The sequence below is a fragment of the Morone saxatilis genome, unplaced genomic scaffold (genome assembly GCF_004916995.1).
Source record: "Morone saxatilis isolate NCDOM2014 unplaced genomic scaffold, NCSU_SB_2.0 Contig2, whole genome shotgun sequence".
NCBI classification, from domain to species: Eukaryota; Metazoa; Chordata; class Actinopteri; family Moronidae; genus Morone; species Morone saxatilis.
In genome coordinates this window covers 25,977,878-25,988,019 of record NW_023339762.1, presented here as the reverse complement: position 1 = coordinate 25,988,019, position 10,142 = coordinate 25,977,878, and the positions used below count along the sequence as shown (strand labels likewise).

At 40.4% G+C, this 10,142-nt stretch overlaps 2 protein-coding genes across 2 annotated transcripts in view; one reads left to right on the top strand and one right to left on the bottom strand.

Annotated features, from left to right (window-relative positions):
* tnnt3a (troponin T type 3a (skeletal, fast)) overlaps window positions 1–3,862 on the bottom strand; it is a 12,319-nt gene extending 8,457 nt beyond the window's left edge. The window contains exons 1-5 of the mRNA XM_035664597.1: window positions 3,828–3,862; window positions 3,527–3,540; window positions 2,929–2,937; window positions 2,314–2,430; window positions 140–157 (exon numbers count right to left, since the gene is read on the bottom strand). Coding sequence (XP_035520490.1) covers window positions 140–157; window positions 2,314–2,430; window positions 2,929–2,937; window positions 3,527–3,540; window positions 3,828–3,847 — 178 coding nt within the window. The 5' untranslated portion in view covers window positions 3,848–3,862. The remainder of the gene's footprint in view (window positions 1–139; window positions 158–2,313; window positions 2,431–2,928; window positions 2,938–3,526; window positions 3,541–3,827) is intronic.
* Window positions 3,863–9,271: 5,409 nt separating this feature from the next.
* prr33 (proline rich 33) overlaps window positions 9,272–10,142 on the top strand; it is a 5,136-nt gene continuing 4,265 nt past the window's right edge. Inside the window, exons 1-2 of the mRNA XM_035664725.1 lie at window positions 9,272–9,413; window positions 9,753–9,800. The gene's annotated coding sequence lies outside the window, so the exon portion shown is untranslated. The remainder of the gene's footprint in view (window positions 9,414–9,752; window positions 9,801–10,142) is intronic.

Below are 10,142 nucleotides of genomic sequence, written 5' to 3'. Positions count from 1 at the left end.
CCCCCTTCCCTCCCCACCCCCCCACAACCCCCCAGAGATCAGACGTCAGACCTGGACCTGGACCTGGTCTCTCCAAAACCAGAATGACAGATTTCAGATTTGTTTTAATTAATTTTTTTTTTTATTAAAATCAACATACCTTCCTCTTCAATGGCCTCTGCATGCAGCAAGCATCCAAAACAAAAGCAGAATAGACAACAGTGTTAGCAAGCAGCAAAATCAGCTAAACACAGTAAAGAAAACTACTAAAACTACTTTTTAAAAAGCACCGAAAATCCTCAAATAACAGCAGAGTCTCAAATATTAACAGCCAGCACAGATAAAGGTGCATTTTAAATTTAATTTACATAATTAACCTGATTAACATCCTATCTTTGGTTTATAGGATTATCTATTATTTTAACTGATTACATTTAATATATTAAATGTAATCAGTTAAAAGAACTTGAATGTTTTTGCTAATTTGTGATTTGTGAGTTTTCAATTGTTGTTAAATAGGTTTTTAAAATTAGCATAAAGTATAAAAGGAGGATAATCTTATAAACTAAAGCTAGGATGTTACTAATTAAATTAACTTAATTTTGTTTTGTGAAAACAAAAAAAACTTGTAAAAAATACTTAATCAGGATGTTTCTGTCATTTAAAATTACAATTAAAAGCTGCTTCATCAATAATCAATCAATCTTTTTTTTACTTACAAAAGTTTGCGTTACTTAAAATCTTAAATTTATCAGTTTAAAAAATATTTTTGAGTTTAAGTAACTAATTCATTTGTTATATTAATTTCATTATATGAAGTATACAGTTAAAGTCCCAATTTTATAAAAAAAAAATGTTTAGGATTTCCTTTAGGAATTTAAGGAAGTTTGTCTATTTTCTTCATAAAATTACTAATAAAAACAAAAGTTACTAATAAAACATGAAGCCTGAACATTATTAAACATTAAACATTATAAAGTAATTAAATATAATTTCTCAAATTAGCTAAAAAAGTCTTAAAATAATAATAACAATATAAGATTAAATATATATATATATAAATAAAGGCCAGTATTTGAGAATTTACGATGCACAATTATTGAAGCCGCAGTTTCACCTTCAAGCAGCTCAAGACAGTTTAATTCGTTAACATTAATTAATTATTTATGATTAATGATTTAATGCCTGTGTTCATGTGTTACTGGAAATTTTAGAAACAGATTTAGTTAGAAAATAACAGCGTATTTAGCAGTAAATGTGAAGCTTTCCAGAGGTTTGGGATTAAATCATTAATCATAAATAAAATGGCATTAAATTAAAAGCCCAGTTTCTTTTATAGAGTTTCATTATAATAACAAAATAGTAAGTAAATGCATCACTGAATATGAGACACTGATATCCTTTGAAAAAGATGAAATCTTTTTCTTTTCTTGTTGATTAAATGGTTTATTTTCATGCTCAGCGATAAATGTTATTCCCCTAAAAAAACACTATTCACAGTATCTAATGTTTACCTTCATTAAATATTTAAATAATAAAAAACTGGTACGAGTACTTAGAGTACATGTGGTACAACTAAGGTTAGACTCATAAAACGGGCCAATATTGATCTTTTAAGAACATTTCATTTGCAATCGATAGTTTTGTCCACTATGAATACTAACATTTTAACATATTTGTAGTAAAAAAAAAAGCTAAACTAGATATATACATTTTTTGCATTTTCAGAAATGCAGAATAGATAAATAAATGTTTTATTAGGATTTATACTGTAGTATACTAATATATAATATAACCTACCTACTGTTTTGTACTGTATGCTAACGGATTAGCTCTAACACTGAACAGATCTAGGTAATCTGAGAGTTTTTACTATCTATTAAAGTCTCACCTTTACATAAATAATGTTTGATGAATCAACAGAATTAATTTATGTTTTTACCAGACAATGTTGGACAGCGGTAAGCTAACAGAGCAGACACTGACCTGGATGAGGGGCAGGACTCTTTATATCAGCCTAAAACATGAGCTTTAGTGCAGAAATATCAGCCTTTAAATATTAGTCATACAGTAAATGAAGAAAGATCGTCTAAACATATCAACATATGTTTATTATATTAATATATATATATATAATCCCAACTGGCGCCCTTTGAGTGCTTCTCTGACTTTGTCCAGAGGTGAAAGGAAGGTAGCGTTAGCATTAGCTTTAGCAGACATGATGAACATGTGTGCGGATCAGGATTAGTGGGGTCTGTCTGGGAACTCGTGGAGCGCAACTATCGCCTGGGAAAGGATGATAGAATACCCCCTTCCCCCCTCCATGCCACATACCTTCAAGCTCAGGCTCTGGCTCTGGCTCTGGTTCTGGTTCTGGCTCTGGCTCTGGCTCTGCCTCAGGGGCCGCCTCAGGGGCCACCTCTACTTCCTCTACTACCTCCTCTTCTACGGCTACACAACATGCAGCGAGTCACCGGGGGAGAGGAAGGGCGGTGAGAGGGTTAATGGAAGCGGGAGAAAAAGGGGGGAAAGAGGAAAGAGGTGGTCGGGGGTGAGTAATGAAAGGGGGAGATATGAGGATGTTCATGAAACGGGGGGAGGCAGTTTGGGGTAACTGCCACCGGATGGTGCTAAAGCAGGTGAGACAGCAAGCAGTTACAGAAAGGAAAAGGTGAGTTCATTGATTGATGGATGAATGATGGGTGATTGATTCCTGATACCTGCCTCAGTGTGGTGGAAGACAAAGAGAGACAAACTCTAACCTGACGCAATCTCCTTCTAATCCTTATTTATAACCTGTGTTTTTATATATATATATATATATCTTTTTAAATAATGTTAGTGCAGCATGCCACAAAAAAATTAAAAAATAAGTACATGTGGAAGTAAGAACCCCGATTAATTAGTATCAATGACATTTTTTTATATCATCTTGAGTCTGCATCTTACCATCGTATTCTTCACGTCCGTCCGAGAAAGAAAGGAGTAGAAGAACATTATCAAAAAGATCCCGTTTGTACCCATTTTTGACAGAAATACAAAATGTGGGTACACTGGGGATCCATGCTAAGCATAACACAACACAGTCCTCCTGGGCCGAGCGTCGCGCTTTAACCCCGAGAGTTCGGCTCAGGAGGACTGTTCAGTTTGCAGGTGATCATGCAGAGCTGCAGGACTTGTTGCCAACAGGTCAGTGCTTTCGGGGGGCTTTGTGCAAATTTTTATTTTTGTATTTATCCGTCGACACTGTCCTGATGCCAGCCAGCGGTGCCTGCAACCATGCCACAGCATAAAGGAGGGTAATATTTGGCTTAAAAAAAGAGAGAGAGAGCATTTCGTTGCACAGCTTGAATCTGGAGGAGTCAAGCCAAACTTGCAAAAACATATGAATTTGTCCAGTGCAAATAAATTCTCTATAAAAGGAGGAGGAGGGGGATGGAAAATCAGTTAGGCAAGAAATAATACTTGGATTTAGCATGGAACTCCGGACTGTACCTAAAACCTAATTATTGGGGTTTTTTAATCGGGGGAAAATGGTGCTACTTACCCTCGACCTGATCACTGCAACACAAAACGGAAAGAAATTCTGATTTAGAGTTAAAGATAATTAACATTTAATGTACATTTATCATTGTTGATAAAAATAATCCTAACTCAAGGTCCCGCTTCTTCCAGAGCTTTCAACTCTGTTCCAACTAGTTTTTTCCTAGATTATTAACGTCAACATAACCCAACCAATCCGTTTATTTAAGTGTTGCCAATACGTCTTGACCTTGAGTTCAGATTAATTTAGTCAAACTATCCACCCCGAGGTTTTAAAAAGGTTTGTGAATGAAAATGTGACTTACACTTCCTCAGTGTCAGACATGGTGAGAGTGGACTTTGCAACCTGGAGGCGAGAGAGAGAAGAGAGGAGTCAGTCTGCAAGGAGCATCTGAGCTGTATTTATAGCTCAGGATTAAATTGCAGATGTCTTAAATATCTGCTGCCCCACCCCGACCGACACCTGCTTGCCTACATATTTCACACCCACCTAAAAAAAAAATACAGATTAGATTAAAAAAAATGTAGTTTCTCATCATTTGAGATGTTTTTTGTTGGTCTTGTATTCGAAACATTCCCCCAAAATCCATCAGAAAACATAAAATCTTGGGTTTATAATTAGCCTTCGGACTGAAATTCGAGCCTCAAGTCTTGAATCTGCTTCCCCAATGATAATTGAGAAGAGAGCCAAACTTAGATTTATGTGAGTGGTATGTTTTCAACCGCAGAGAGAGGAGATTAATGTTTGGAGCGATCCTCCAGGGGGGGCAAAGCTCAACCTCCTGCCCTCTTTTATCACTATGCATCCATTTGGCTTAATATAGGCAATAAAGACTTTTTATCTTTAGAAACACATCTTAATAGCTTCTAGCAAAGTCTGTCAAATCATCTTCAACATACAATCCTGCTGTAAATAAAGCTGAGTGATAGCAGGGGTCTTAAAAAGGTCTTAAATCCAATAATTTGATCCAAAAATGTCTTAAAACAGGTGATTAATAACTTTCAGTCCTGCTTTTAAATGTGTATTTTGGGTAAAACTTGCTGTAACTACAAAACCAAACCAATACCTTCAGATTCTTTGAGCTTTTCTCTGCCAGTATGGATGTAAAATACCTTAAACTGCATCAATAACCTTCTTAAAAAGTCTTAAATTTAACCTTTTGTAACACACGTGACTTGGATTTATACATAATTTAACTTCTCAGTGGTTAGATGTCGGATTAGTTGCCCATTAGCCTCATTAGGCCACCATGAAGGCGTCCCGACATCGCACAACTATTTCCATCAGACAGCTGCACAGGTCCCAGATCCGATTTCAGTGGACCCGATGTTGAAGATTGGGTTCCTTGCCCCCTGAACCACCACCCCTAATTCCACCTTCATCGCCTTATCTGGTCGTCTCGCTCTCACATGGTTCTTTCAATCATCTTCCAGAGGCTGCCTGCTGACTGAGGCCACTTTAAGAATTAAAATAAACCCTAAAGCGAGCCGGGAAGGTTAAAGGTCTAACACTCGGCTTCCTTCAAATTTGTTCTCTGAACCCTGTAAATTCTCGAACAAATTTGTTTTCAAATACCAAGATGGTTGCACCGGTTGCATCCAGTCTGGTAGTCAAGGTTTCTTGGCTCCTGTTCAGGATGTTAAAGTGTTTATCCTCAAGCTATGTGCGGTTGAATGTACGCACATGCCACGCCCATTTACAGCTTCGCTAATGGACCAAACAATTTATAACATGTAAGGCCAAGTTCAGTCCAAACGCACAGAAAGTCTCAAAAATAAGACGATCAATCGGCGGCCGTTCTCACAAGGTTATGTAACTCATTAGTGTCATCTTCTGTCCCTGGGAGCGGAAAGCTGCTTCAAAGGCTTTAAGCCATCTGTAAATCCCTCAGGTATGAACGTCCGCCGGGTCACTGGACTCTGACCAACCCGGCACAGAAACAACAACAACAGAGTCTTCTTTAAGAAAGCGCCGGATGACCTGCAAGAACTTCACATTCAACCCCCCCATGATGAAGGTTTTTACATGATTTTAAACTCCAAAAACAAACAAATTTCTCCGCTTACATTTAAGATACAACACAAGAAAACCCAACAAATCATCAGCTGCAATCAAACATCAACGCAAACTAGATTTCACTGAGCTAAAAGCATCACATGTGCTTCCTCCGGGATCCGCTATCTGTCCGGTATTTCAACAAAACTGCTCCCGTCTCGCCTTTGACCCTTCAGCAGCAAGCCTCTACTAGTCGTGGCAAGTGATTTTAACACATGTGGACTTCAGCTGTCCTCAGTTTGGGTGATGTTTGGGGGAACATTGCACTCACACTCTCTCACTCTCTTACCTCAGAAAAGTTGAAAGAAGCGAGCTTCCTGCTGGCCGAGACAGGCTGTAAGGTTCTGCAAACTTACCGCGCTGATTATGTCCTTCTGTTATAGTGACACACGATCCGCTCGGCCTCCCCATTGGCCGAGGCGCCGGCTTGGAGGCAAGGCCGGGCCCGTGGTGGGGCAGGGTCCATGGCATCGGCCCCCCACTCCCACTCCTGGCACTCAAAAAGGAGATGGAAGGGTTGAGGCTAAGGAGGGAGGCTCAAGTTTAGGGAAAGGGGCAGCCAAGATGCCCCCAGGTTGCTATTCTGGGGGCAGCTGCATTAGGCAAGCAAATTTCATCTGAGAGTGAGAGGGAGAGTTGGACGTCAAGAAAGGGAGGCAGGTGGTGTTCTTGGGACACAAACATAATGTACAACAGGAGCAGGAAAACCTGAATAAGTTTGTGAGCTATAAACCCCTTAATGTTTTCAAGCCATCCTTCTAAACAAAGAATCAGCCAGAAGGGCAAAAGTAGTTTATGTTTTAATGCATTCAGGCCCTAGAAAACAACAAAAATTAATGTTACATAACAGCTGAGACGCGACACAAACATATTTCCTCATTTTAGGCTAAATTTAAGGGAAAATATGCTTCAATAAGACGAAATTAAACCATCAAATAAGAATTATTTGATATAAATGTGAACATTTTGACCTGTATGTGCTTGATTTTCCTCACATTGTGATCCATAGAAGTAAAAATGTAAACTTATCTGTGTCTGTTATCTAATATATGAAGTCTATACTAATGAATGTTTGTCCTTTTAAATGCCCTGTGGAACATTTAGTATTAATCTTTTTTTGTTGTGTTTAATCAACTACCTAGCTCACTGAAATCCCCTCCAGGATCAGTTTTATCTGTTAGTAATGTCTTTCAGTTCAAGTCTCAACAAGCTGCAGCAAGAATCATTCAGCAACCTCCCCAGCTTGATTTATAAGCCAGATCTGGGATACAGGTGTCAGTCTCAGTGGTCTCGGGGATCCTGAAGGATCTTCAGATTTCCTCCAGGGGGCACTGCAATGACACAATACAGAACCCAGACTCTTGGTCTTCCACATGTGGGAGTGTCAAATGTAAACCTCAGGCCGAGGACCTCCAGTTGCTGTTGATTGTTGTTACAGTTGAACTGACCTGTCAACACTGTTGGGATGATCAGTGAAAGAAACCACAAACATTTGTTTTAATGTCTAATTAGGATCATCAGGATGGGAATCAAATTAAGTAAAGAAAACTACAATATTTTCAAGAACCCCCAAAAATGACTATGACCTCAAATACTACTGGAATCCCATTAAGGATGATCCTGTCTAAGACTGTTAGGCCATCAGAAAATATTCAAACCTGCTGTGACGCCATTTAACCCCATAAATGACCCCTTAAATCCTCTTGAGTAGACCTGGAACTCCCTCAAGACCTCCTAAAAGCTCTCCTGAATCACACTAAGCCCAATCATCTCTTGGGACCTCCAGAAACACCAGAAAACCCCATCTAAGCACAGGACATATTGTCAGTGACCTCATAAAGGATCATTCAGAACCCCCATAGATCCTTATAACCCCATGACGGATCTCTAAAACCCTTTGTAGATCTGCTGGAACATCTCAAGGACCACATAACCCCCCCTACAAGGACGTATAGAACAAAAGGGACTATTGACAACTACCAGCACCCCGGTTCTGGTTCTTCTTTCAAGGGTCATGTACACCCTCTTAAGGATGCCCTGGGACTCTCTCAAAGACTCCTCATAAAGACCTTCAAAACTTCTGGAAAGCCAGACCCACCTCTGAATCCCCCCTCAAGAACCCCTTCAATCCCCCATTGCCTTTACAACATCTCATAAAGATTCCTGGATCTTGGATCACTGGGTGCCATAGACGCAGTTCAGTTCAAATACAGATGTTTCTAGTGACAAATTAGTTTTATGAGCACCTCTGAAACTGCCTTAAGGAACCCTAGAACCTCACAAAGAACCCATAGAGTCCCCTCAAATATTCTATGAATACCCCAAAGAATAAGAGTAAGAGTACCACAAGGTTACACCTTTAAATGTGGGTTTAAATGCACAGACAACAGTGGATTTTGGCTGATGTCAAGCATCCATATTTGTTTAGATATTAAGTGCCAGGATAGATATATCAGAGCTTTTAGGTGTATTTACCACTTTGATGTTGATGTGAAGGTAATTTAGAAGTCAAAAAGTAATAATTACGACTTTAATATGAGGCATCAGGACACCCCTGATGAACCCTGAAAACCCCACAAGAGCTTAAAGTCTTGAATTCTTTTAATCTCCCCTCCAAAAACAAAAAGAAACTCTCATTGGTGGTTCTCAACATGGGGTCCTAGAAGGGGTCCTGGGGGGGTTATTCCAATCAGAGAGTGTGTAAGATTGAGTATTCTGTTCATAGAGTTCATAAACGTCACTATATACAGTTACTGTATGGAACAACTAGATATTATCAGACTGATTTTCCACATCTTATCAAATACTGGTCTGATGTGTATCAATTTGGGGGTCTTAGACTCCACCACTGCTCTAAAGGATACTGAGGAGCCTGTTCATGACCTTTATGCTGCTTTCAGGTCATATCGGACTTAGACGTAAACAGATTTCAGGATTCTTCGAACTTTACTATCTAGCGAACCTGCCCGCATTTCCAGCAGGTTTGAGTGGAACCATTGAAATCAGATTCATCATCAGGAGAGGGTGTTTCACAATATATTAAAATAATATATGAAGATGACACGCCCACAAAGGAAAACTGGATATTTTATGGTTCCAGCTGAAAAACAACTTTTCGGGTTCCAAACAAAATTATTTTTGGTCGAAATAGTCGAAATGGTTCAAAACTTGAACCAGAATGTAGCCGGTTCCCTGTCTACACCACCAAGAACTCAGATAAATAGGGAGTATTTAAAATTTTGGGTCCCAAGAAAAACCTGCTATGTTGTGGTTCCAGCTGGAAACAAACTTTTAGGGTTCTGAATAAATGAAGTCATAATGCTCCGAACGGATCAAATCTCAGTGCCTGAACCAGAATTTAGCCAGTTCCCTGTTAGTGGCACCTAAGAGCGCCACCAAGAACCCAGATAAATATCCTTGGACCTCCTTGAAAGACCCCTAAAGAGTGGGAACCCTTTTAAAGTCCCAAATCTCCTACAGAATTAAAATTTTACCCAATCTAATTTTTGTGGAGCCCCCTACCGGCTCGCTAGCACATCTTTGAAGGACCCCTGGGTGGCCCTCGGACCCCACGTTTAGAGCTGAGAGGTGGTGAAACCTAAGGTGCCGTGGCCTCTCCGCGCTGCGTCTCGCTCTGCTGTCACGACGACACTGCTGTCACTCGGAGCAGCTCACAGGGCTCAGGATTTATTTTTGGACTGCCATGGCGTCTGTTGCTTCCATTTGTAGGAAGGGGGGTCGAGTTGGGCTCAACATGAACCTGCCGCTCTGACACTCCGGGCTGGGACAAGCAGGCAGCAGCCGGCCGGCCGCCCCCCGAGCAGCAGTCGCACAGGTAAACACGCCATAATTACACCTTTTATTCTCCAGATAGAGCGCAGGGGAAGCTGGCACCGGCGTCAGGGAGGCAGCTGCTGTCGAATGCAGAACCCCCCAAACATTGGGAAGCCAGAGATCAGTTTGTTTGGAGAGCTCAGGGTGGGGTTGTTGTTTCTGAGTGCAGCATTAAAGCACCAGCTAAGTGTTAGCCTCGCACTGATTCTACTCCCTGCGGCTTCAAAACACACTCTGCCCTGTCATTTATCTGCAATAAGGCATTACTGAACGATCATATTTGAGTTCTTTGTCGAATAAAGTTTGATATTGAATCCATGTTCTCTCCTGTTCTGTGAAGGGGAACCCGCCTGGAGCGCTTTGACCATCAGCAACAAGTTATTACCTGGTATGTTCCTTCTTATTCCATCTAATCTCACTGTTTGCTGTGTGTTTGTGTGCGAACTTCACTGCAGCTAAATGACTTTTTTGGGGTGGATTCATTTACTTAAGGAGGCCATTGTGGACCTGCTTGGTTTTTATTACACTGCTATTATTACCCTTTCCTCTTATGAACTTGCATCCTGAAGGCGCTCCAAATACCGAACCTACCAGAGCCTTAAAAGGAGGAGCAAGCTCTCATGTGTCAGGCAGGCAGCAGGTTCAGGGGGGGAGGGATGGGTGTCGGATGGGGGAGGGAGGGAGGGAGGCTTTAAAAAACAACCAGCTCTGGCCTACATTTCACTGAGGT